The sequence below is a fragment of the Verruconis gallopava genome, assembly GCF_000836295.1.
Source record: "Verruconis gallopava strain CBS 43764 unplaced genomic scaffold supercont1.14, whole genome shotgun sequence".
NCBI lineage: Eukaryota > Fungi > Ascomycota > Dothideomycetes > Venturiales > Sympoventuriaceae > Verruconis > Verruconis gallopava.
In genome coordinates this window covers 169,656-195,914 of record NW_015622150.1, presented here as the reverse complement: position 1 = coordinate 195,914, position 26,259 = coordinate 169,656, and the positions used below count along the sequence as shown (strand labels likewise).

The 26,259-nt window shown below is 51.0% G+C and overlaps 8 protein-coding genes across 9 annotated transcripts; 5 read left to right on the top strand and 3 right to left on the bottom strand.

Annotated features, from left to right (window-relative positions):
- Window positions 1-4,539: 4,539 nt before the first annotated feature.
- Window positions 4,540-6,410, bottom strand: PV09_04810 (uncharacterized protein). The gene is made up of 4 exons (XM_016358228.1): window positions 5,670-6,410; window positions 5,325-5,621; window positions 5,195-5,273; window positions 4,540-5,147 (listed from the first exon to the last, which is right to left on the bottom strand). Exons 1-4 carry the CDS (start codon window positions 6,162-6,164, stop codon window positions 4,744-4,746), a joined length of 1,275 nt encoding a protein of 424 aa, XP_016213846.1. The 5' UTR covers window positions 6,165-6,410; the 3' UTR covers window positions 4,540-4,743.
- Window positions 6,411-6,599: 189 nt separating this feature from the next.
- PV09_04809 (uncharacterized protein) lies at window positions 6,600-11,557 on the top strand. The gene is made up of 3 exons (XM_016358227.1): window positions 6,600-7,406; window positions 7,463-10,360; window positions 10,425-11,557. The coding sequence occupies exons 1-3, from the start codon at window positions 6,969-6,971 to the stop codon at window positions 11,253-11,255; spliced, it is 4,167 nt and encodes a 1,388-aa protein (XP_016213845.1). The 5' UTR covers window positions 6,600-6,968; the 3' UTR covers window positions 11,256-11,557.
- A 243-nt stretch (window positions 11,558-11,800) lies between these two features.
- On the bottom strand, window positions 11,801-15,006 carry PV09_04808 (uncharacterized protein). The gene has a single exon (XM_016358226.1). It carries the CDS (start codon window positions 14,938-14,940, stop codon window positions 11,950-11,952), a length of 2,991 nt encoding a protein of 996 aa, XP_016213844.1. The 5' UTR covers window positions 14,941-15,006; the 3' UTR covers window positions 11,801-11,949.
- Window positions 15,007-15,092: 86 nt separating this feature from the next.
- Window positions 15,093-17,330, top strand: PV09_04807 (uncharacterized protein). The gene is made up of 2 exons (XM_016358225.1): window positions 15,093-16,346; window positions 16,400-17,330. Exons 1-2 carry the CDS (start codon window positions 15,219-15,221, stop codon window positions 16,934-16,936), a joined length of 1,665 nt encoding a protein of 554 aa, XP_016213843.1. The 5' UTR covers window positions 15,093-15,218; the 3' UTR covers window positions 16,937-17,330.
- Window positions 17,331-18,318: 988 nt separating this feature from the next.
- On the top strand, window positions 18,319-19,660 carry PV09_04806. 2 transcript variants are annotated; one of them, XM_016358224.1, is made up of 2 exons: window positions 18,319-18,770; window positions 18,993-19,660. In XM_016358224.1, the coding sequence occupies exons 1-2, from the start codon at window positions 18,521-18,523 to the stop codon at window positions 19,373-19,375; spliced, it is 633 nt and encodes a 210-aa protein (XP_016213842.1). In that variant the 5' UTR covers window positions 18,319-18,520; the 3' UTR covers window positions 19,376-19,660. The 2 variants fall into 2 exon arrangements, with proteins under 2 accessions (XP_016213842.1, XP_016213841.1); XM_016358223.1 differs by having other exon boundaries at window positions 18,319-19,660.
- A 707-nt stretch (window positions 19,661-20,367) lies between these two features.
- Window positions 20,368-21,911, top strand: PV09_04805 (ribosome biogenesis protein NSA2). Its single transcript, XM_016358222.1, has 2 exons — window positions 20,368-20,821; window positions 20,875-21,911. Exons 1-2 carry the CDS (start codon window positions 20,384-20,386, stop codon window positions 21,220-21,222), a joined length of 786 nt encoding a protein of 261 aa, XP_016213840.1. The 5' UTR covers window positions 20,368-20,383; the 3' UTR covers window positions 21,223-21,911.
- Window positions 21,852-25,148, bottom strand: PV09_04804 (uncharacterized protein). The gene is made up of 2 exons (XM_016358221.1): window positions 24,899-25,148; window positions 21,852-24,845 (listed from the first exon to the last, which is right to left on the bottom strand). The coding sequence occupies exons 1-2, from the start codon at window positions 25,072-25,074 to the stop codon at window positions 22,088-22,090; spliced, it is 2,934 nt and encodes a 977-aa protein (XP_016213839.1). The 5' UTR covers window positions 25,075-25,148; the 3' UTR covers window positions 21,852-22,087.
- Window positions 25,149-25,327: 179 nt separating this feature from the next.
- Window positions 25,328-26,169, top strand: PV09_04803 (uncharacterized protein). The gene is made up of 2 exons (XM_016358220.1): window positions 25,328-25,568; window positions 25,684-26,169. Exons 1-2 carry the CDS (start codon window positions 25,396-25,398, stop codon window positions 25,865-25,867), a joined length of 357 nt encoding a protein of 118 aa, XP_016213838.1. The 5' UTR covers window positions 25,328-25,395; the 3' UTR covers window positions 25,868-26,169.
- Window positions 26,170-26,259: the final 90 nt, after the last annotated feature.

Sequence of the window (26,259 nt, the reverse complement as noted above, 5' to 3'; positions counted from 1 at the left end):
AGCCAGCCTGACCAGCCCGCTGGCCCCACTGGAACAGCCATTGTCTGCAAGCCAGAGGCACGCCAAACAATCACCGCTCCGATAAGCATACGTTTAGTGCCAGTTCGTACCTCCGGCTGCCTTTCCCTTTCCCGCTGCTCAGTCGACCTCTCGTCGGAATCAACCCCTCCCGAGCAGGCCCAAATTCCACGCTTCGCCCGTGTGAGCGCGGACGGCCGCCCGGCGGCGATTCGTTGACAAGTCGAAAATGCCGGTCCGGGCTCTGGTTTTTTCTCTGCCAATGTCCCACGGTCGATAGTGAAGTATTGACGTCTCCTAACAGCCTTTTGCCAAATGACAGCGGACCTGTACTATGCCGTTAGCAGGTATGGTCTGTGTCGAAATCGGTATTGATGCGCAGTGCCATTGCCTTTCCCGGTGCCAAACCTCTCCACACTGAGCACACCCCTCTACAAGGATGCTCACGATTCAGGTCGCCTGGTGGGTTCTGCTCCCTTTCACGACCACGCTTTGCGGATGACCATGAACGAACTGCTTTTGCCATCCAGTTCACCTATCCGCCCTCGTGGGTCGACTAGGGCCCTTGAACTGGCCTTGGGACAATCCCCTTTCTCGTCCTGCCAGTACCAAACACGATAACTCGTAGATGATCCGTGGCCGTGGCGCTTTTCCGTAACGGATGATTGTGATATCGAAAAAACTATCACATCAATTTCAACAACACAGAATGGTTTATCAGTTCGAATATTGATCGCCAGGAACTAAGATTGCCTCTTGCACCGTGAACACCCACCATCCACAAGACCTTTTGCGCAACCATCTGAGCAAACTATGCGCAAAAGAAAAGAAAAAAAAACACCCCCCATGGACTCTCTCTGCTTGCTAGACTGCTCCGCTTGGCGGGCCCTCACGAAGAGTGTCACCGCATGGCATCGTAAACATGGTCGGGCAGGGTTGCGGTAAAGAAATTTCCGACCCCTTTGTTTGCCTACAGATTTCGTCCCAATCTTGCACACACATCCTCCTGGACAATGCCACGCAGCAGCACCAGCAGCGGGTGATCACGCACTTTCTTACAAGCTAGATAGGCCGTCATGGCGACATCCCGAGGTTGTCCTGGAGCCGCAAAGAATCAGATCGTCTGATAATGGGGTTGGACAGCCGCCAAAGCTGCATGGGAATTGTGGAGAGATCTCGACAGTGGCTGCTGGCGCGGCGTCGGCAGTCTCGTATTTTTTCCTCGCGGCGGTGTGAAGGCCTTCTTTCCTTTGCTTGCGTTCTGACCCAAACCTTCTTGGCGCAAGCGACCCGCACCTTTGGCAGAAGCTGGTCTCGTTACACCAATCTACGTTGCTTTCCCGCAGAAAAGTGTAATAAAGTGACAACACCCTCCCCCCCTCCCCTTCCCCCCCCCCACTCCGCACATCATTTTGATGCGGAGTCAAACTGCTCGCGCAACAGAAGAAGAGAAAAGTTGGATCCATATTGATAAACCGTTGGAGATAGTTGTTTTGTCTAATCCGCGTATGGTTATGCTTACTTCTTAGTGTGCAGATGGCTTAAGCACCCGCCAAGGATGGGTCTGCTCCGTGACTCGCTCTTCTAACTCTTACCTTCAGCAATTCCTCGTGACTGGAGCAAACGCAATGACACGGCCCCAGGACGCTCATGTATGACATTTTGAGATAGGCGGTGCGAGTGAGGCAGACGAGATTACGGCAATCCATCCCGGCACGCATGCGACCTCCATGCTCATCGTTTCTGCCCAAGACTGCAGGCATTTGTGCGCTCCTCATGGTTCAGCGCATGCCGTCGTGGTCTCTTGATCGTAGTTTTGCGTCATATGTGATAGTGTTCCGTTCTCTCGGTATGCTTTGAAACGAAAGGACTGGTTGCACGGAGCACGCGGCACCTTAGGCTTTTCCTCGCCGTGGCCCCCGTCAGCAGAGGGTTGTCAGAAGCAGCCTTTCGATTGCTTAACAATTGGCCAAAATGACGGAGCCCGGCATGCTACCTTTTTGGCTTCTCGCTTCGGAATTCCGAATTGCAGGGCTGGACGGATTGCATCATATGTGTGGAAGGCTATACCTCCCGCGTAGAAGGGTATCCTTTGAACCTTAAGCTTCTAGCTGCCCGTTGACCTTTGGGTTTGGCCCGATCCACGATGTCAGTGGCGTAATGGCTTCATCCCTTATCGACTATAGCGCCCGCCACCAGATTGTCTGCAGAGCTGTTGCTCTTTTGTTTGCCTGGCAGCGTCTCCACATTCTTTTGCGCCAGAGCAGGCCCTTCTTCCGTACGCATTTTTGCAGAATAGAGCCTGTAGATGGCGGCCTGAACCTACATGGATACAAACGTAAGCGATCATTATTGTCTTCCACCTTGGTAGGGAAGACGCATTGGGAGTGCGAGGGAACGTGCACTTCTCGAAGCGTTCAGCTTTCTTGATCTCCGTGACCCTGGCCTATGAGACAATAGCCAAAGGAAATTTCCAGTGTCCTTCCACGATGATTTTCGGCAAGGTCTGCCATTATTCCAATGTACTATCACCAATGGCGCTGAAGGCAAGGGCGCTTTTCTCCGCCGTGCGCTGACGCCCCCGCAAGCCTCTTATTCCTTCCGCATGCATGAGTCCTGTCAAGATCTAGGATGTGTTTTAGTCTGCGTTGGTCGCATCCCAAAGTTCTGCACCGCAGAAGGCAAGCCTAATGGGCACCGTGGAAAGGCACCGCTCGCGTTTGCCGTTTTGGCAACACCCGAAATGGTCTCTCTCGCGCTCATGTACAAGTCAGGCATGGGACGTATTTCGTCCCTTTCTGCTCATCGTCGAGAGAGAGATGCTCGGTCATTGCCCAGGGTTTTTTTTTTTTTTTTCGTCCTTTTCCCCTCCCCCCTCCCCCTTTTCGTGTCTCCCCCCTCACGACGCTGTACAGTAGCACAGAGGTCGAATCGGGCGTCCGGGTGCGACGAGTCCAGTCCAGTGCACACGAGGCACTCGAAGGTGAGAAGGAATGTGCTCATGATCCATGTCATCCATCGTGCCAACAGAGTCGAAAGCGGTAGTGCAGAATGACTCGGGGTGAACCTCTTCTGGATTCTGGGAGTTGAATAGGGCAATTGATCTGAGGATCATCGCGAGTCGGCAAGCCTAGATCGTTCTTAATTCAACCTCACCTCAACCCTCGCTTGCACACGGAGGGTCAGTCTTTCTGGGATCGATAGAAACGAAATTAAGGTTTGACAGGTGCCTGTCGTGAATCTTTCCAACACGATGCGTCTCGCAGGACACACGGTGCACAGTGATAATTTAGTGTCGCAGCGGATCTCTCGACCGAACTGCAGGCATCCCAGCCGCTAACGTTCAAAACTGCTTCTAGATGAACCCCCCTTAGTGGCCTTTGACCTGGCAAGTTCGAAACGGCGAACTGGTGCTTGAGCAAAAAGGCCATCAGTCAGTCCAATCACATTCCCGCTCTCCAAGCGTTTTAGATAAAATCTTTGCTGACCCGCAATCAGGGTCCGTCTGCTGGACTATCGGAAACGTGCGCCTGATGCTCGGAGCTTTGCCTTGTGGACCACCACCAAGACGTTTGCTACGACTCGTGCAAAAGACGTGTGCACTGTTGTTTGGCTTCACGATTTGTCTCGATTGGGTGACCCGTTTAACGCTTTTGATCCCTATTTCCTGTTTCCTTTCGAGTAAGATGTTTGTCAAAGCTAAAAAATCAATAGTTTCCAATATATTATCTTCACCCTTGCCGCGGGCTCTCTCTTCGACATGACACTGCTCGAAGAACAGCCGTGACTCTTGTCGACTAACAAAACGCAATTGTGAAATCGTCCATCGTCAGGAACTTGTCGCGCTGGCCTCTCTACCCGACGACGATCCTCACTGTCTCTCATCTCCGTTGCGTGCTGATACGAGTTCAAGGATCTCTTTCCCACCGCCCCTTGTTTTTTTTTCCAGTCTCTGAACCTTATCTCACTTTTTCTCTTGCTCTGGCGCGCGAACCAGGAAATCACAACCTAAAAAATATGACTCGTCATTGACACTCCACATGGACCAGACTCTGCCGCTGTCGGAGTTATGGGCAAGGTCTTGGTATCGCATGGCTTATGCCGAAAAGCCGATGGCATTTGGAAAACGTAGCCCACACGCTCGAGAGCATCGTATCGAACCTATGTGACCAACTTTGCCAGTTCTGTTCTGGCTCCCCGTCATGGGATCAATCTCGACGAAAGCCGCAATTAGCGCCATGTGGACTGTAACCACGCTCTTTTGTGACTGCCCATGTCTGCAGCTGAATGCTACCGTATACACTTTTCCAAGCATATCGAATCTGGAAGGTCAAAATAAGCTCCAGGCGACCAGTTGTTTTTACACCGAATGCGCGCGGCGAAGTGAGAAAGACATGTTGGACGAAAGAGTAAAAAAAAAAAAAGCCGACCGCGTGTCATCCTTCCAACACGTTCTGGGCGTATATTGGATCGCCGCGTCGGACATGGGACATTGCAATTTGTAGATGTGATTCAATGATCATTTGGAGTTTGATTGTCAATAAGATCGCGCATCGAATTTTGTAGTTCGTGGCTCCGACCGCAGCGATCGAGGATGCGACGGTCGCCTTTCCAAAGAACGCAGTCATCGCGGGCACGCTAGCCAAAGGGCTTTGAGGCAGCGCCCTCACAACAAGTAGTTCTATTGACATTGGCATGATCTAGTTCACACTGCTTGCACTCCCCTCATGATGCTGCGGTCTGTCTTCGCTTCAGAAGTTCGGACAGAGGCAGATCTTCCTCGTCGTAGAATTCAATCTCCTCATCGACGCCATAGTCAGCCAGTCGATCACCTTCGCTGGTCGCCCAGCTCTCCTCTCCTTCTTCACCCTCGCTGAGCTCCTCGTCGAGAGTTTGCCTGACAGATCCCTCGTCATCGGCGTCATACCTGCGGTGAAATTTCTGTCGTCTACGGATCGCGGTCTCGTAATCGGATAGCCTGGCGTAGTCTCTTTGCTGGCGTTGTCTAAATGCATCGATCTCGTCGTTCGAGAAGCCCGAGTTGAATGCTGCCTCTTCCGCAGGGTCGTATCTGACCTTTCCACGCGGCATCCTATCTGGGTCAGGAGGCGGCCATGAAAGTGAGGGATCTGGTATCGTCAGTGCCGCATGCTGAGTAGTGCAGAGTCTATCCTACCTTCGAAGCCGTTGGTCTCGTAATGCAGGCCGCTTTCATTCGATGGTGAGGCGGCGAAGGGCCAAAACCAAGCCAGAACCTGGAGGCATCTCAGTGGCTCCCCTTTGCTTTGGTATGGAGTTTATCCTACGTTGGATGTGCCCATGCCCTGGACTATGTTGTTCCAGAAGCCAATGTCATAGGGGAACTCTTGCTTCACGATGCGCACCTTGGTGCCGTCGGGCCCGTCTAGATAACCGCCCATCGTTCTTGCTCGGCGAAGAAGCACCTCGTGGCGCTCGATCTCCCACCCTTCGATCGTGTACGTATTGACTACTAAGCACCAGAGAGCGCGGATGAAGAGGATGCCCAGAGCGAACAGGGTGAGGGAATTCACGATGATCAGTAAGAAAAGATGGACGAGTTGGAAGACTGTCGGGCCAAGGTACTATAGCACTTAGTACGCGCAGGTCGAGCTCAGTGGCCGAGAACTAACGCTGGGCATGTCTCTGTTTTCCCACACAACAGACGCGCGGACGAAAAGGAAATACTCCAGGTACAGCATGGCAGCATCTGCGTAGCCCACGAAGCGCAGAAAGTGCGGGTACGTGACGTGCGACACGCAGTTCACCGTCCACGGACAGTGATGATCCATTTTCGGTATGCATCTTTGGCAGATCTTGCAGTGATGAGCCCGCGGCGGCTTATGGGCGTTGCATTTTCGACACCATCTCTGCCTGCTGGCGGTCGAATCTGGCGGCGTCCTGTCCGGCTTCCAGTCCGCTGGGACATGTCCTGGATCCGTCATCACCGCCCGCGCATAGCATACCAGGAGCGCGGCGACGAGGCCGTTGAACTGGACGGACTGGTGCGCGGTGAGCGGGCCGGGCTCTGTGTTTGAGAACAGCCATTGCGACGAGAAGGCCAGAAAGAAGATGAGAGCCAGCACGCCTGGGATAGCAAGGTAGCCAAGAGACCAGCGCAACGACATGCTTGTATTTTTTTTCTTTTCCCTCGTTATTGACGGTTGAGGACGGCGACGTTATACCCCTGGAGTCGCAAGAGAGGGCCGATCCTCGACGCTAGTTCCCTTGCCAGCAGGGGGCGAGCTGCCGCCGACGCGTGCGCCTGAGGAGCCGCAGTACGCGGAGCGGCGGTTGCCAGCGGTCAAAACCTGATTTGCGTAGATGCAGTGTATAAATGGCCGGCCGTCCGTTTCCGTCGCCGCGTCGAGGTCGCCAGATGAAGGATGTTTTTCTTCGCTAGCGTAGCACTAATGGCTCCAAGGACAAGCAGAAGAGACCGTTGGCAGTGCGCGGGCCGAATTCAACCAGAGCGCCTGGCGGCCGGTGATGATGTCACCTTCTCGCTCATCTCAAAAGGACTGTCGGAGTGCAGCACCGATGCGCTTCTTACTCTTCGCCAAAGTCGCACTGTTATTCTGCCTTGTACGACGTCCCGAGCCTGTCCCACACGTCGATCAAAGGCCTTGCGCACATTCTTCCGCCCTCAATCCCGCATCCTCCGCTCCAGATCGTTCTCTTCGCACTAGCGCGTCGATTGTCCGCTTCGGCCAGCGTTCTAGACCTTTTCGAGACCTCGCAGTCTTCTGAGCCTCCTGTCCGGCTATCTACTTGCGCCCACTTCTGTCCCTTTGTCTGCGCTCGTGTTCGCTCTACGCGCTGTGCAAGAGCTTCGGAGTACCTGGGTTCTGCTTCTTCTCGCCAGCACGTGGTCGTCCTCTCCGCGGCATCCATGACTTGGGCCGGGTGGAACACGCCGTGGTAGAAGCGATATGCGCCAGGATCGCCTGCTGACTGGCGATGCGAATCTACTGGCAGCAAATCTTGCAGTGTCTCCTGGGTCCTCGCAGCATCCAATCGGCACCGCAAACGTTGACAGTTACTTCGACATACGTCCAGATGGCTCGCAGTCGCCGACATCTCTCCGCAGCGTCGCCTCTTCGGCTGCACTGGCGAACGCCTCGTCCAATACAATCGTGGCGCTGACAGCGTTGCAATATCTTCCCATGCCCGTATTGGTCCTGGATTCGCTGAAGGCGGTCGTGGCTGCCAACGAAGCTATGGGAAGACTCTTGGGCATCGACCCTAGCGAGCTAGCAAACGACGACGGCCCTGTCGCAACTGTTACCGACGTGCTGCAGGGGAGCCATATGTCACAGCTGGGCATTGAGATTCTGGTTCACGGATCGCCTATCCTCATTAGCTGGGATGTACGTCTTTGTTCCGCCGCTCGATTGCTCGATTCTTTGGCTAAGAACTGTGTTAGGACTTTCTGGACGGAATCGTCCAGTCTGGACAGCAGGCTGCGACAGATCGACAAGCAGCTTTAGACGGAGACAAATCTGGCGCCGCCAGCGGTTCGACAATTCGCAGCGGCGATAGTACCCCGACAGCGAACCATGCGGCGAGACCTGCAGACTCCTTAGGACGAGAACAGGAGTCGCTTCGGCAGAATCCCTCGGCCTCCAGCCCTGCAACTGTTATTGATTCTTCTGTCGAAGTGATCATCACATCGTTTCGCGAGCGATCTCCCACTGCCAACAAGAATGGCCAACCGGTGCGGAGTGCTGACGACAGCACGCTTCAGGCAAACATGATTGTGTCAACATGGTCGATTGACGATGTTTCTTATCACACGTTGACATTTACTAATTCGCAGACCGCACAAACTTCTGCTCAGACAGCGAAGACCACTAGACGTACCGTTAATCGAAGTACGACCTTAAGCCCTCGCCCTCTTGGTTCCTCAAGCTCCAGCTCTTCAGGAAAACGGTCCGTCGCAGGCACAATTTCCAGCACAGGTAGCTCTACAACGCCCTCTCCTTTAATATCAACTCCTACATTTCCTCCCCTCGGTCCTCCATCGGCAAATATAGGATCTTCAAGGTCGCTTTTTCAAAAGGCGAGTCGTCTCAAGGATGCTATTCTCAACTCCGTAAACATGCCATCATATGCAATGTGGAAAGACGAGACTTTCGGAATTCCCAACAAAGCACTTCTTGCCTTGCATCCGGATGGTGCTCCATTCGCGGGCAGTAACCAACGAGATTGGCTTTCAGAATTCACTTTGTACACTGAGGATTTTGAATCCGAGTTGAGCGTGGATGAATTTCCAATCATCCAACTCTGCCGCAGTCAAAAGAGGTTTGATGGTCGACGCATCGGGATGCGTCATCCAAAAACAAAGGCGAAGATTGTCTTCGAAGTCCTGGGTGAACCAATCTTTGATGACGGGAGCGACGAATTCCTCGGCGGCATCGTCATTTTCAAGGATGTCACACAATATACCAAGCGCATTGCTGAGCAAATCGAGGAAAATGAGAAGCAATTTGAGTATATTGCTAATCTGATTCCAATCATGGTATGGAGGACGACGCCTGAGGGTATTCATGACTGGTATTCACAGAGGTGGTATGACTACACCGGACTCACCGTTGAAGAATCATTCGGTGAAGGCTGGAGAGGTGCTTTTCACCCAGAAGACATGCCAGTCACAAGTGCTCGCTGGGCTCATTCACTTGCAACCGGCGAAGAATACATTACAGAGTATAGGTGCAAGAGAGCGGATGGACAGTGGCGATGGATGCTGGGCCGTGCAACACCTTTCCTCGACGACAAAGGCAAGATTGTAAAATGGTTTGGCACCTGCACAGATATCCACGAGCTTGTGGAAGCAAGACGCGAAGCTAGAAATGTCCGAGAACAACTCCAGCGGGTTATGGAGCACGCTCAGGTCACTCTATGGGCAATTGACACAAAAGGCGTAATTACACTGCTAGAAGGAAACATGGTCAAATCGCCTATTGCACATGGCAAAGCGCCTTTCATCGGTCAACATATTGACGACATCGTCGAACTTGAAACATGGAGGCCTGCCGTCGATCGATTGCTGAGCGGCAGTTCCAAAGACGAATTTATCGAGTCACACGTAGGTGGAGACAGATGGTTTCGTACCAGAGGTCTGCCGCTCTACGCGGAACACACAGACAAGGGCAATGCCGACGCGAAAGTTATCGATGGAATCATCTGGGTTTCGGTCGACTCCACCGAATTGCGGCGGAGAGAGGCCGAGTTGAAAGCTCAGGAGAAAGCAAACGCGAAACTTCTGGCGAACGAGGCAGCTGCAAAAGAAGCAAGCAAGATGAAGAGCCAGTTTCTCGCGAACATGAGCCACGAGATCCGCACGCCTATTGCTGGCGTGATCGGCATGAGTGAGCTTCTGTTGGACACCAACTTGAATGACGAGCAGCGCGAGTTCGCCGAAAACATCAATCGTTCGGCGAACAGCCTGCTGACCGTCATCAATGACATTCTGGACTTCTCAAAGGTGGAATCGGGCAGACTAGACATCGAAGATGTGCAGTTCAATCTATCTGTTGTGATTAGAGATATCGGCAAGATGACTTCCTTCGCTGCCCAGCGGAAGAACCTGACCTACGAGAGCTACATCGAACCACGTATTGCACAAGACTTTAAAGTTACGGGCGACCCGGGCCGATTGCGCCAGATTATACAAAATCTGCTCACAAACTCTCTTAAATTTACCACTCAAGGATCGATCAGCTTGAGCGTTCACACGGTCAGCGAAACGCAAGACACTACGACGCTTTCTTTTGAAGTCAGAGACACTGGGATTGGGATTGAGGAAGAGGTCAGGAAAAAGCTTTTCAAACCCTTCAGCCAAGCAGACTCCAGTACGGCTCGAAGGTTCGGTGGAACTGGCCTCGGTTTAACAATCAGCAAGAACCTTGTAGAACTTATGCACGGTCAAATTGAGCTGGAGTCGAAGCTGGGACAGGGAACAACGGCGAGGTTCTGGCTGCCCTTCAAGAAGGTGCAAAACCAGGCTGGTGAGGACGCAATCGTCGACATCTCTTCAATACCTGATCGACTCCAATCCGAAGTTTCCATGTCTTTGGCAAGTGATCCAGATCGAACACCGCCTTCGACACCGCCAGTTGGGACAAAAATTGACACTCCTTCACGTTCCGAGTCCATACAAACCTCGGTGAACAAAATACCGGATGAGTTCATGAATCTTGCTCCGGAAGCGAGGGCTAAAATACACGTCCTAGTGGTCGAGGACAATCCAATCAACCAACAGATTGCTACAAAGACGATCAAAAAGCTAGGATTCAGTGTCAGCGCAGTTTGGAACGGTCAAGTAAGTCGTCTGTTTGCGGCTGGATTTCCTGCTGCTGTAAACATGCCACTAATTTGATATGCAGGAAGTGCTGGATTATCTTCTCCAGGAACCAACCCCCTCGCATCCTCGGCCGGACATCATCCTAATGGACGTTCAAATGCCGATCATGGATGGTTATCGAGCAACGCATACTATACGGACGTCAGAACCCTTCAAGGGGCGGGTTCGAGATATTCCTATCGTCGCCATGACCGCCTCTGCCATTCAGGGAGATAAGGAGAAATGTCAGAAAGCAGGCATGGACGATTATCTTAGCAAGCCCGTGAGGGCTCCTGTTCTAGAGAAAATGCTACTCAAGTGGTCTTCACAGGGTCAACACAGGGATTCAACAAGGAGACACGAGAGTTTGAGTCTTGAGTCTGAATACTCGCTTGAGTCGTCTGCGCCTTCACGACCCCACTCTCCACTTCTATCCGGTGGCAGAAAAGCGGGTTTTGCAGCTCCAAGCACATCAGACCATTCCAACATGCGTCCTGCGCAGCGGAAACGAACGCCGTCAGGGGAGTCGCCATCGAACGTCCATGACCAGGGAAAGGCCTCTCCGCCGAACGTGGCATCATCAAGCAGAGAGTCTTCAGCAGAGCTTGGAGACGACTCCGTCAACACACAAAGCGTCATTCAGCAGCACAGATTTCAAAATGAAGAAGAGGCTTCAATCTTGCGAGACGACAAGATGTTGGCCGTGACAGATATCCCAACAGCTCCGCGCCGAAGTCTGTCCGGAAACGAGCGAAAAAGCGAGAAACTGCAGTCAGGTCACAAACTAACGAGGGAAAATTTGGACAAGCACACTAGCGATCAGCATTTACCCGACGAAGCAAGAATGGGAGATGGCAAAGGGGAGCAACCTTGACTGAGGATACCTTTTTTTTTTTTTTGAGCGTTTATAACGCTGAAGCAGTGTCTAGAAACACAACGCGCTGTGCTCATCAACGGCTTGATCAAGATTTATGCCGGATTACAAACTTATATATATATATATATATGTATATTCTTGAACTCGACAAGCGCTTTTCGAAACCTTTTGTAGTAGCAAGAGTAAACCTACATTGGGACGATCATCGGGGTAATGACTAAAAGTATATAATCTTAACCAGTTCCAGGAGTGGCAAGTCCCTCCTGAAGGAGAGGAAATCATAGTTCTCTAATTCATCCCCCCAAATAAAGGCTTCTTCGCTTGCTACAATAGAATTCCTTACATGAAAGATCCGATGGGAGCTTTCGAAATTTGGATACGTGACGGTTCAACCTTTTGCTCCGTGTGGGTTTATTTTCCCTTCATGGAGGGAGAGACGACGAAGATCAACTGCAGACGGGATTTCACTTGCGGAACATTTCATTATATTCTCATCATTTTCTTCGGGAAAACCACCGATTTGGTGGCATCCACCTATGTGACGGGAAATCGACAGTGCGAAAAGGGCACCTTAGAAAAGGAAGCTCACGGGCATCTGATAAGTTCTTGAATGCTCTCGCGCACCTGATGTGAGTTCCTTCCCTCTCACCTCACGAAAAGCAGAATAATAGAGCCATCGTTCGGGACATGGTCAAAAGCCTCTCCCTTTCCTGATCCCGACTTTCTTCACTACACCACTGGCTCCTATCTTCTTGACCACAGCGCCTGACTTCTTGACTACATTTCCTATATTTGCTTGTTTCTTTCCCCTCTCTAGCTCCTCCTGCGCTTGTAGCTGTCTCAGCCGGTCCTCTTCAATTTTAGCTTCCAGCTCCGCCTTTCGATTGAATTCATGTTCTGTAATCCTTCGCTCCCGTGAGTCATAGCCTTTCTCTCTGACAGAATAGAAGACACCACCAAGGTCAGCGAGCCAATGGGCATCCACACTAGTTACGCAAGACATGTACTCCTTGCTTGTCAGAATGAGCTCATGGTAGACCACGTAATCTGGTAACCATCCCAGCCCGTACAGCGCAGAGGTGGGATGCAGCTGAATGGTAACACCCGTACGAAGATTGGTGTACTCGCCAATACCCTTAACCTTGGCAGCTTGGTGGAAGTACCCTGAACAAATGCATTTACGCGCAACATCCCAATCCGTCCCACAGCTCACAAGTTCCATCTTGTTCTTGGCCATGATGTCTGCGATTTGATCTCTGATTTCGCGCGCTCGACGCAGGCCCTTTGGATGCAAGAAGTGACGCGCACACCATCCATCGGAGTAGCCATTCATGCGCCATTGGTTGTACACATGAAGTAGTGTGAGGTGATCGCTTTCCGGAACGAAGAATTTCTCACGGGCTGCATCCGATTCTTCTTGCCGCTCCTTCGGGCGATAGAAGACGCTCGGTACAGAGAGCATGGATACTATGGTAAGCATTTCCTCACTGCAGCCGTACTGTACGGACATAACGATCAATTTAGCAAGCGAGGGATCCATAGGGAAGGGTGTTAGGGCGCGACCCAAGGCGGTGAGGTTGCCCAAATTGTCGAGGCAGCCAAGGGCCCAGAGGTCGAAAAGTGAAGTATTCAGTACGTCTTGAGGAGGTGGGTCCATAAAGTCGAAGTCAAGCAGATCTCTTACTCCCAATGACTTGAGCAACAAAACTGTGCTGGAAAGGTTTGTGCGTTGTAGTTCAGGAATCGTCTGAATGTACATTTCGTCCTGGAATGCTCGCTGAGTAAACAAATGGAAGCACTTTCCCGGTCCTGTTCTGCCGGCACGGCCAGCTCGCTGCGATGCGTTGGCTTGTGATATGGGTGTGATTTGCAAAGTATCCATGCCCATTTTGGGATTGTATACTTTAAGCTTGCAGTATCCTGAATCGACAACGTACATGATGCCATCGACTGTCAAACTAGTCTCCGCAATGTTTGTCGCCACAACGACTTTGCGAACGCCTGGGGGTGCCTTATCAAAAATCTTGGCTTGCAAGTCCGCGGGCATTTGACTGTAGATCGGTAAAATGAGCAACTCCGGAGGATCGTTGAGAAGTTTCAGGCGCTCTTCTATAAGCTCGCATGTTGTTTCGATGTCCTCTTGCCCCGTCATGAAGACTAGAATATCACCTGGGCCCTGGGAAACGTGAATGGCAAGTACTTGGCGGACAGCAGCATCAACATAGTCCTCGCAAGGAGAACGCGAGAACTGCTCGTCCACTGGGAAAGTACGGCCGGGAATAATGAATTCCGGAGCGCCTCCGAAGAAACGCGAGAAGCGTTCAGAATTCATAGTGGCCGAGGTAACAATGAGCTTGAGGTCGGTGCGACGGGTGAGGATTTTCTTGATCAGACCCATAAGGACGTCGGTGTTTAAGGCGCGTTCGTGAGCCTCGTCCATGATGATGCAGGAGTACTTGTCCAGATCGCGTTCTGTTATTGACTCACGCAATAAGACACCATCAGTCATGTACTTGATGACAGTTTCGTCACTGGTGCAGTCCTCGAAACGGATCGCATAACCAACCAGACCTCCGAGCTTGCACTCCATCTCCTCGCTGACGCGCTTGGCGACACTCATTGCGGCCACACGTCGGGGTTGTGTACAACCTATCAGTCCTCTTTTGCCATACCCGTCTTCGTAAAGAAATTGAGTGAGCTGTGTCGTCTTTCCTGAACCCGTCTGGCCGACTACTATCGTTACTTGGTTGTCTCGTATCACACGGAGCAATTCTTCGCGCATGGCGAACGCAGGCAGGTATTGTCTTTGCTCTCTTAGCGTCTTGCTTCGACTGAAGCTGCTCTGCCCGTCGTTCGTCTTCATATGTTCGGCAAACTTGCTGTTTCCCTTAGATCCTTCTTCGTCGCCCATAGGTGCTGCACTGTCGGTATCTTCCTCATTCTTGACGCCCATCACGTTACCCAAGATGGTGCCTTTCAGATTAGTTGCTTCCTGCGCTGCTCGTTGCCTTTCCCTCTGTTGTCGCCGTTCCTTGACAACTCTGCTGCCTTTCCTCGCGATTACTGCCATATCACTCTGCGGATCTCTCACTGCTGAAATGGGGTCGAGTTGCTTCGTAAATACTTTTCTGCCATCTAAAAATGGCGGCTTCAGATCATGCACCAATATATGGACCCGTACATCCTCTTGATCTTCAAGGAAATCGTCATCTAGTTCCCTCCGCTGCGCAACACCAGATCCCAGCATACGGTTCGTTTCCCACATTTCGTTTTCCTTCTGCCTCTGCCTGGCCCGTAAATCTCCTCTGCGTGATCTCTTCTTTTCCAGCATCGCAGCTTCCTTCTGCTGGTCTAAGTACGTATTCTCGAAACCACCAAAGGGATTATGCGTCTCATCACCGAAGGCATGTCCGCCATTTTCTTCGGCGCCATACCAGTCTCTATCCAATGCAATCGAGTCTTCCAAGTCCACGCCTGGCTCAGGTCCGTCGAACTCATGTTGATGAGGCTGAGGAGTGCCATCACGGCCTATGCGGTGAGTTTGTGAGACAAATGTCCGTTTGCTGGAGGGCAGGTATCGGTGCTGGATTTCTGCGCGAACGGATGGGGTCGCCTCGCGTGAAGGCGGCGCTGAGCGGCCGTCTTCCAACTTGCGCCGCTTTGGACTGCTTTCGCCGTTCATATTTGAAGAAAGGAGGATTTTGTGAAAAGTAAGCAAGGTCCAAATGGGCGGCGCACTGGTTTGTCGTGGGCGCAGTCGGTGGAAAGTCGATGGTGTAAACAATATTCGAAGTTTCCCACTTCGAGCGCGGAAACCTTCCACCTGCGTCACAAGAAAATTTCCAGACCAGGAAATCTCGCCGCAAAACTTTTGTACGCTATTCCTGGGCTCTGCACAGCCTTTTAAGTTGAATTTTTTGAGTTTCCCAAAGCGGGCGCATGATTTAGACGCCTGCAGATATGTCAATAGTCACTGCAGCAACGTGGGTGCCGCGAGGCCAGGCGGCGCAGTTCCCCACCAAGGCTGTCTTTGACGGCGAGGAATACTCACGAATAGCGAAACTCGCAAAACTACAACTGGACGATGCACAAGCAGAGTTAGAGGAAGCTCAGGAAGCCGAGGAAGTCGAGGAAGAAGTAACAGGCACTGAACAGGCGAACGGCGCTGCTAAAAATGCAAAGTCGAAAAAAAAGTCGAGCGATCAGAAGGAAGACGTGGATGACGATTTGAAAGAGTACGATTTGGACAACTATGACAACGACGAGGAAGACGAAGACGGTACAAAGAATGTTCTGGGCATGTTCTCTAATATCAAGTCTCTTGCTTATTATGAATCCAACGACGACGATCCATACATCACACTCAAAGATGGCGAGGACTCAGACTCGGAGCGAGAAGAGCTTGAGATCATGGACACCGATAACCTGCTTCTTGCTGCGCGGATAGAAGATGAGGTTGCACACCTTGAAGTATATGTATACGAGGATGAGGCCGATAATCTATATGTACATCACGATATCATGCTCCCAGCTATACCTTTGACGGTGGAATGGCTAAACTACGGCGTTGGCCGCGAGGCAAACGAAGGTGGGAAGGCCAATTTCGTCGCTGTAGGAACCATGGACCCGGAGATCGAAATTTGGGATCTGGACGTCGTTGACAGCATGTACCCCAATGCCGTCCTTGGCCAGGTTTCAGAATCGGCGACGGAAGTGGACAAGTCAAAGAAGAAAAAGAAGAAGAAGAAGTCGAAGAAGCCTAATGAAAATCACCATGTTGATGCTGTGTTATCTTTGGCAGCAAACAGACAGCACAGCCAGCTGCTGGCGTCTGCGTCCGCGGACACAACAGTTAAACTGTGGGATCTGAGTACGACGCAATGTGCTAAGTCGTATAGCTGGCACACGGACAAAGTATGCTCAATAGCATGGAACCCAAAGGATACGACGGGTTTGTTAAGTGGAAGTTACGATCGAACTGTTGTGCTGGCGGACATGCGTGCGCCAGATGGAGAGGTTCGCCGCTGGGGTGTCGAGAGCGATGTGGAAAGCGTGCGATGGAACCCTCATGATCCCTTCTTCTTCTACGTATGTTTTCCCAAGCGATTGTCAGGGTTGGAGGCTTACTTTTATCTTCGCAGGTGTCGACAGAAAATGGTGTCATTCATTACCACGATGCTCGGGTGGCGCCCACAGATATTTCGAAGACAAAGCCATTATGGACCTTACAAGCACACGACAAAGCTATCACCACGTTCGACGTCAATCCCATTATCCCAGGGTTTCTAGTCACGGGCTCAGCAGACAAACAGACTAAACTGTGGAACATTGATCCAGCCGCCGGCCCGTCCATGGTTGTATCACGTGATCTTGGTGTTGGTCAAGTTTTTGCCACGAGTTTTGCACCAGACCAGGAAGTGGGATTTAGATTGGCCGTTGCAGGAAGCAAAGGTGATGTCAAAGTTTGGGACACTAGCACAAACAAAGCCGTTCGAAGCGTATTCGCAGGAAGAGTGAGGGAGGGTATCTTTGGAAAAGAAGGCGATGCAGAGGTTGAGGAAAGATTTGTCGGAGTTGAGGAGAGCAGCGATGAGGATAGCAGTGACGGGGAGGAAGCTGGTGAGGAGGGCCAAGACGGATGGGAGGACGAAGATGAAGACGAGGAGATGGAGGGATGAGCATTGCACTGCCGGTCTTGCTGCCGGAGAAAAGAGCTGATGGTCAGTTGAAGGGTTGAAAATGAAATTTACACCCGTTTGGCTTTCTCGGAGAACGAAGTTGTAAGCGAAGCGGCTCAACATTCATGCTGGCCAACGTGAACTTCTGTTTCGAATAATAGTGTGGCGGTTGAAGCAGTGGCACCCATCACCAAGTCACTTGTAACGCTTCTCGTGCAAACAATGAGCAGGGATGGATTTTGGACGCGTCAAGGCTGCTGCAAGATCCGTTATGTAGAGCTGCCATTGAGGGTGTGGAGGCACAAGATATGGAACGTGCTATGCCAATATTTTCAAGACTGACAAGCATGCTGTTGTGTAAATCATGCAGTGATTCAAACAAATGTGTTTCTGGAGATGCTGAACCGTTGCTTGGTACCAAGATTGTACCCTACCTCTTGCCCTTGCAAGTGATCGTAAGCCCGGTAGAAGCTTCTGATTTGGAACGCGGCTATGCCGCTTGACATCGTGAGTAAATCTCCCTCCAGACGACCTGAGAGTGAAAAATAAAGATAAACAGCAGCTTTGGCCTTCTCAAGACCTGCTTGCGATGTGTCACAATTTAACCTCATGTGTCAGGGTAAACCATAACATTCTGCTGCTATAACTCTAGCATGACTGCAAGCAAAGTCAAGCAACTGTCCTCTCTTGAAAACGGAAGTTCCAAGGTTCTTGACCTGGGGAAGACATACCAAGAATTGAAGGACTATTGGCATTTTTACCCAGAGCAATGTTCGTGCAAAATCTGGAGAAGTGGGTTCAGCGTCGAGACACTTCCCAGTCCACTAGATGGCTGTCCCTAAGCCGTCGGATGCTCACGATCTACTACCCACAAGACGGACTCCTCACTAGCCAAGAATGCCGTGCAAGACAAAGTCTGTATTAGCTTTTGTCTTTGCGTCGCTGATTTCCAAGAGGGGATTCTTGGCTCGACATGAAACACGTGCCCAGAGGCTCGACCTGCGCACCTCGTGCCTCGAGCACGTTTCTGCCGCTTAGCCAAGCCGTCTGACGATTCTACCTTCTCCTTTCTGTGCTGAATAGTGCGAATGTCTTGGCTGTTGCAAAGTCGAAAAAAGTATCAACATATGTGCGAATACACGCATATCGAGCTGAGCTTACCTTCACAAGAAGTACGTGCTAAAGTCTGGGCTTCATGGGTACGAGCTTGGCAAGAGTCGCAGTGTATGTTTCGAGAAGACAAGCCAGTGGCATCGTATAGAGTGACTACTCAGGAGTATGATTTTACTTGCGCTGAAAGAGGGCCCTCGAAAACATTCTTAAGGATGGGAATAAGCCGTCGAGTGGTGTGATTTTTTTCTCCATCATCATCATCACCTACAATCGTCTCTAGACTTCGCAGTGCCGGGTCCTTTCCATTCTCTTTTCGAGCTTCCGTGAAGCATCTTTGATTTGTTTACTGAATCTGTCGCTGGTACGATAACGTCATTACTTTAATACTTCTCCTGCCGAACGAGCTAGCTGGGCATTCGTTCAACTCCTTTGCATCGCGCTGTACGATATCACTCTCGTGAGTCACTCGAGATGTATACTCAAAGACTCCTCTTCGCAGCCCTTGCTGCTCTCTCCGTTTCCGCTCTTCCACTCAACATAAATCTTGGAGCATACTCTCCAGCACTGGTAGTCGGTGATGGTGAAATATCATTCGGTGGAAGCCCTGAACGAGCATCCGAGGTGCTTCAAACTCTCTCCACCGGTGCTCAAAATGGCGCTGTACCAGCTGGCCAAGCTGCCCCGGCCGCTTCAGGCGGTGGTGAAGCAGCAACTCGACCAGGTGAGGCCACCCCGTCTGCGGCAGCAGCAACCCCAAGCAGCACGCCTAGCACCAAGCCTGAGGGCATCTCCTCGCCTCTGGTCTCTGCGGCGTCTGTAGACGACGGCGATGCCGTGCCAAACGTCAATGTTGCACCTGGGCTCTCCGGAGACGCCAATCAATTGCCTGCTGAATACATCTCCCATGCCATCGCGAGCAATAGATATCCTAACATGGCTAAAGCGAAACGATACGTCGTCGTCGAGGATGCGCCGGCTGTTGCAGAACCCGAGAAGATGGTGAGAAAGAGCAAGAGAGAGTCCACAGCGCTTGCAGAGAAGGTCAAGCGCGACATCGATGGCTTTCGAGCCGCCCTCCAGTACGCCCGCGACGCCCAGCTGACCCAGCCAAGAGTTGAGCTTGCATTTGGAATCACCCAGAATGCAGGAGTCAATGTGCCTGCCAACAGCGCCGCTAATGGTGTTTTGCCAAACGGCCAACCGAGACCTCCAGTCAAGCGAGAGGCTCTTCCAGAGCCAGAGGCGGAGGTGAGACGAGAAGCTACTCCGGAGCCTGAGACAGACGAGAAGCTGGGTATGACCTTGATTGCAATCAGCGAGATTTAAGCATAGGCTCATCAAAATGCTCCGCATTTGCTTTTTTGAGCTACGCGCTGCCTTTTAAGGGTACCTTTTAAAAAGGGCAAATGGTTCAAGCCAAGATTTGGCATTGTGGCGCGTACTCTGGGTTTACTTGTTGTATACACTACGTTGAACCATTGTTGCATAGACAGTCGAGAAGAACATTTGCAAAGATCTGGTTCTGGCTCATAGGCTGATCGGGAGGACAGTGGATTCATGCAGATTATGTGTAAAAAACGAATGGAAACAATTAAAATGCCGAATTCAACAGCTACCGAATTTTCTTCAGAGATTTTCGCGAGTTGAGCCCTCCAAACAACGTGCACTGATCATCCCTGGCATGTTTGCAGTAGTCATAGAAACCATGAAAATTCCAAATGACCGTGCTCTTTCGCTGCTTGAATCTAACTAGGTTGCTGACACGATCGTTGAGGAAATCGCAAAGGCATTCTTTGGAGGGTTTTCTGCTGCTTGTGGTAGGCTCTGCAAGCAATAACCTCTCCAAGCAGGTAGCTTAGCTTCTCTCCGCTGGTTTGGACTTGCAACTCTCGAAATCTGTCCATAACTAAACACTTACCACTGTTCATGCCTTAGGGATATAGGGGTGCGATCGAGTATCAAAGATGCTAGGCAAAGGGTGTGGTTTAGAATGATACGACGCAGTTAGCTGCTGTTAGCACCACTTCCATCTTCAGATTGGTGAGGAGAAAGTCGTTCTAATTGTCTGAATCATTTCTAAATTGCAAACACAGCAACGTTATACTTTGCATAGATTATTCTAGTAAGCCACATAAGGAACAATTTTTCCATGAGGTTCGAATGGGATGCTGCACATTGTTGTTAGATAGCTAGTTGTTGAAGTTTGTTCTCGGCGGCGATGTTACGCCGAAACGCTAGTCCTCATGCGTCACTAGTGCGTCTTGGGCCATCAAAAAATGTTGCGTTCAAGCTTCGCATGGAAGATTCCCAGAGCAGAACCTACATACAGACAAGATGCCTCAGAACGAGTACATCGAGAGACACCGGAAGTTACACGGTCGCCGTCTTGATCATGAAGAACGCACAAGGAAGCGACTGGCTCGTGAGGCCCACCAAACCTCGTACAAGGCTCAGAACCTGCGCGGTCTCCGCGCAAAGCAGTATGCGGAGACACGGCGGAAGGAGAAGATTCAGATGAAGAAGAAGATACGCGCCAAAGAAGAGAGGAATGTCAAGGGTGCCGGCGAGGAAAAAGAAAGCAAGGAAGCGCTGCCGCAGTATTTGCTTGACAGAACAAAGGGCAACGACGCCAAGGCGCTTAGCAGTCAGATCAAAGAAAAGAGAAAAGAGAAAGCCGCAAAGTTCAGTGTGCCATTGCCGAAGGTGCGTGGTATTAGCGAAGAGGAGGTCTTCAAAGTCGTCAAGACGGGCAAGAAGACAAGCAAGAAAGCCGTAAGTCGCTCCCAAGATTTGCCCTCGAGCCGGAAACTGACGCACGAATGCAGTGGAAACGCATGATCACGAAGCCGACGTTTGTGGGTCCAGACTTCACGCGCCGCCCAGTGAAGTATGAAAGATTCATTCGACCAACCGGTCTTCGTTACAAGAAGGCCAACGTCACGCACAAGGAGCTAGGCGTCACCGTCCAGCTCCCAATCCTCAGCGTCAAAAAGAACCCGTCAAATCCGCTCTACACCCAGCTTGGCGTGCTGACAAGAGGTACCATCATCGAAGTCAATGTCAGCGAGCTAGGCATGGTTACCGCTGGTGGTAAGGTTGTTTGGGGTCGCTGGGCGCAGATCACGAACAATCCAGAGAACGACGGTTGCGTGAACGCTGTTCTATTGGTGTGAGGCTAAGGAAGCCTGCCATAGTAATGGTTGGTCTAGATCGCGCTCACCAGGACGAACAGCTTGTCCACTCGCTTTTCATGAGGAATCTTGCTGTTGAGACTGAAATTAAGCGATGCTCAGCTCAAACAGCAGATTTTACAAATTTATTTGGGATCGTAAACCCAGATCACCTCTCTAGCTGAGTTTGGTTGATAGATCAGGCGAAGGATAGTCAATTCGGGTTGCGAAGGCATGTTCTCCTTGGTTTTAGGCCTTCAGCCGAAGACAGTTTATGGTGATATGTTGAGGCTACCGTAATCATGCGGTCGCAGGAGGGCCTACAACCCTGGCTCAGCAAGGCAAAGAGGGTGGGTTAGGCTTGGAATCGTGCAACGCATTCAATTGAAAATTTTTTGGGGACTTGGCCAGGCGTAAAAGGTACTACAAAAGCCCAGGAAGTGACAGACACAAGGGGTTATGAACTACCGGAATACGATGTTCTGGAAAGCAACAAAGAGGCGTCGCGGTATCCTACGAACAGGCAAACTTTAACGATAGCCCCAGAAGGGTTCGAAATCGGTCCTTCATGAAGTTTGAGAACAACGCGACTTTTCTATATCAGCGCATTTACAGCATATGCAATCTGTCGTGCTCATAATCTTCTTCGTAGCGTGTTACCGTATGTATCCAAAGTATCCCTTTGATGCACTGCATATCTCAGTGAGCGTATTTCCGCTGCTCAATGGCTAGTAATGCAGGACGTGACTTGTACAAGAAGGAAGCGGCAGACTTTGAAAGTGTAGCTCATGCGACGCACAGCCAGACCCCAGAGTTCCTGTTATTCTTGTCTCCTCGGCTTGCTAACATTAACAGATGATACAGTACATTATAAATCTCCCCTTAACGTGCTCGCCTCGCTATATCTCAGATTCTCACTACTACTGTCGCTTCCGGCAACAATGGGCAACTTCCCAGCGCCCACTGCAGCCCACAACGCCCTGGGTCCGAACTCAGCTTCCAGCTCGGCGTCGTCAATTGTACCGCCATACTCCTTTTCTAGCAGGTCTGCATTCTGACTGCTCATAGCTTGTAAATTGAACCACAGCCTGCTAAATTCACGTATCGCCAGGTCTTCCGGGGGATCGGGCAGCAGTAGTCGCTTGTCCGGTTCGTATGGTAGGATGTAACCGTCAGAGCCTTTTGAAGGTTTCCAATTACCCATTATCCGTGACGGTCGCGAGGATGGACGCATCGTGATCCCATCGCTATCACTTCGGCTTGCGTTCGATGCAATCGTCGATGCTCCGTCCGACGTTTTTTGGCGGTGATGTCGTGAGCGAACTTGACTCCATAATGCCGTCTCTTCTTTGCGAAGCTCTTCGTCTGAAGCGCCAAAGCTAAGATTATGTGCATGGCCTCCTATCGGTATAATGCTGCCTGTTGAATCCATGCTTCCACCCCGTGACGAAGCTACTGTGCTGTCACCGCTATTAGGCATTCTGGCGCGATCGGCAAGATGTCTTTGCAATGCTGTTGGCTTGCGTGCTCGTACGCGTGTTGAAGCTCCACCAGGTGGTCTGGATGTGCTCCTATCCCTATCAGAGCGGTCGGATTGATTCAGGCTCGAGCTGCGATTGTGAGTCGACGTGTCGATATCTGAGTTGTACATGCTAGTCGAATCATCCCTGCCAGGCTTGCCTTCTAAGAAATTTACCGTGGGCTCCGACTGTGATTTCAAGTGCAGCGAAGTTCGGCTCGCCTCTCGTGACAACTCGAGCTGCTCTTCTAAATCAAATGGGTCACCCTGTGTCATGTCTGTGACAGCAGAGTCGGTAGCAGAATGTGCAAACGACGGCCGACGACTTAGATCAGGGAGATTGATTTCAAGTGCATCATCAAGGTTGATCATGGAGGCACGCTCTGGCGACGAAGATCGATCTGATTTAGGGAATTCGCTGGCAACTGGCATTGTTGCAGCATGTCTGAGAGCTGGTCGCAAAGGCTCAAGGATTGCATCATGAGCCGTGAGCGACATATGGTGCTTCGATGTCATTTTGTTTGCCTCAGACTGTGCTTCTGCGAAGCTCCAGGCCATCGTGCCCCGCTTTGCAGCATGATCGGTTGGCTTTAGGCTAGATTTGCGTGCCGTCTCATGGATGACTGCTGGGGGCGTGATCACATCCGATGTATCTGGTATGTCTCCGTTCGCTTCTTGTTGCGCAGCCGCAAAGCTCCAAGCCATAGTTGGCGGTCTCGGCTTCTTGTCATCATTTGGTGGTTGACTCGCAAATCCAGATGTCCAATCCTGCGTCGTTCGACGTGCCGTCTGGAATGGCGCTCCCTCACTGCTGGTATCGCTGTCAATACGCTTTCTATTCGGTCGCAAAGTGGGAGGATCCAGCAAAGATAAGTTCGGAAGGTTGAAGTCCGGCATGCCAATGTCATCTAGGTTGATCATCGTCTCTCGATTTCCAGTTGACATGTCTTGATAATCACGAAGAGGCAGATCTGATCCTCGTCGCTCGCCATACGCGTAGGGAGTGGAATTTTGATCAAAAAGTCGATTTAGTGCAGCTTCGCCTCTTTTGCTTCTCTGCTCTTCTAGAAAGTTGAAAGCTCGGCCTGCACCTCCGCCGCTACCTGCGTTGTTGATATCGAAGTTCTCATCAAATTGCATAGATATTCTGCGGTCAAAGTCTGCCGTTGTACTGAAGTTCCACTCCTCTTCTGTAGCATACGAGTCTAGCTGTTCTGGACCTTGAGCTCCCAAGTTTGGATCAAATAATGAGCTACGCTGACCGCCTTCCTGTTCCCATATCGCAAAATTCTCAATTAGTTTGGTGATACTACTAGTTGGATATTGTTCCTCAGTGTTAAAAATATAAGGGTGAGTCATGATTTGAGATGCATTCGGCCTTTGCTCCGGTTTCTGCTCAAGACAAAACGCGGTAAAGTCACATAACGCTTCCGGATATTTCGTTGGATCTAATCTAGGGGCTCGTATATTCAGTGTAATTCCAAGTTTGTGCGGTGGCACATTAGAGTTTGGAGGTCGTCCAGTCGCCATTTCGAAGACCATGCAGCCATAAGCCCAACAGTCGATCTCAGCACCATAGCTCACGCCAGGAAACTCTGATCCAAGATGCTCCACAATCTCTGGTGCCATCCAGTGGGGGGTGCCTATGATGGTTGTACGTTTCGAGACCTGATTTTCGAGCACACCTGAAATGCCAAAGTCGCAGAGTTGGATCCGGCCATCTTCCGTCACAAGAATGTTGGCGCACTTGATGTCGCGATGTACGATGCCAGCATCGTGAACGTACTTCAAGGCAATAGCGACTTCCCTGGCAATGGGGATGACAAAATTTTCGGCTAACCCAGGTGGATTGCACGCTTTCATCAGGGTCGTGAGACTACCACCGGGGCAGTACTCACTGACGATCCATAGTTGCGTATCAACGCTAAAAGCATCGAAAATCTGGTTGACATTTCGAGCTTTGTTGTCTTTCAGGGTCTTTAGAATACTAGTTTCGCGTATGAAGTCCTTGATAGTCTCATCTTTGCCCTCTAGACCTGCGCGATAATCCTGCTGATCCACCTCGATAATCTTAACCGCGCATTCCTGCTGCGTCTCGCGGTTTTTGCTGGGTTTGAGGTCAGCATGCAGCGTACAGAGAGGAAAACAGGTGACTCCCACCTTTTGTAAACGCGTCCATAGGCGCCTTTCCCGATCAATTCGAGGAATTCATACGGCGGCACGCTCAGCCCCTTCTTGTTGAGCCGCTCCTCGACGATCGTCTGCATCTTCCGAGCATCCTGAGCCTGCCGATGCCTCGTCCCTGCGAGGCGCGGGTTGAGCCTGTCGAGGTCCATGATCGAATTCTCAACGGAAAGAAATTGCCATGCTATCTGTACAGTGAGATGTCCTCGAAGATGCACACATGTTGCTTTCTGTTTCAGGACTAGCATCGTGAACAGGGATGACGAGTGAAACGCCTTAGAACTTCTTGGCGGCCTCGCGCCCTGTCGTGTTACAGCCTGAGGCATACACATGACGTGAAGCAACAGGGATGGCTACTTGATTTGGATAAAGTGGCGAACGCTGTAGTTATATGCACAATAAATTCATGCCCGGATTTCTGCAGAGCCGTCTCGATCCCATAGTCATTCGTGCACTTTCCCAAATTTCAGAACATGGCTTCGAACGACAACTGGATCTCGAGAAAGGTACAAGGTTGGGTAGCTGGAGCAGGAAACGCGGCTGGCGGCGCTGTGAATGCAGTCGGCAACGGCGTATCAGGCACAGGAAGAGGCATCGGCAACAGCGTTACAGGAACTACAAGAGGATGGGCGGATAGTGTCCGAAGGTGGGGCTCCAGCTTTTTTTGTGCTTTTTTAATTTTTGATCCATACCTTTGCTGTCGTGTCCAAACTATCCAAGCAGTTCAACACGCTTGTCACCAACTAACAAGGTTTGTTTAGTTACGGCAATGCTATAAAAGACGCCACAGGCGCGAGTGGTCCCCGGGCAGCGACTGGTTCCAATCCACTTGGCTTGTCGGGAACGAAAGGGATTTGGTCTCCATCCGCGCCAGTTAGGACCACGCCTCAACGAACAGTTGGAAGAGGAACCGCAAAAGATCCCTTGGGCTTGAACTCAAGATAGGGCGCATTAGCATTGGAAGAGATGTATGTGAGGCAACCGATGGTGTTGCTGTGGGAACGACTCCTGAGCTTCGATGCTCATCAGAGAGAACTAATGCCTCAATTTGGAGTCCTTATCCGGCAGCAGACTGTTAGTCGCTCAGGCTCTAAGTGAGAAGAGTATGGTTGAATGATTTCGCACGCTAGCCCATGCAATCCATCTTTCAGTCATAGTTTTGTAAGCACAACCAATACAAGACGTAACGAGGTTATGAAAGAATCACACGCATGCATGTTATGCTGTCTGCAGATTTGTGAAATGAGACCAGATATACATCCATAGCGTGCTCTCCGTGCTCCACAACTGGCATATGCAAGACTATGCCGATGCTCAAGCGTCTTTATGGCCGTACT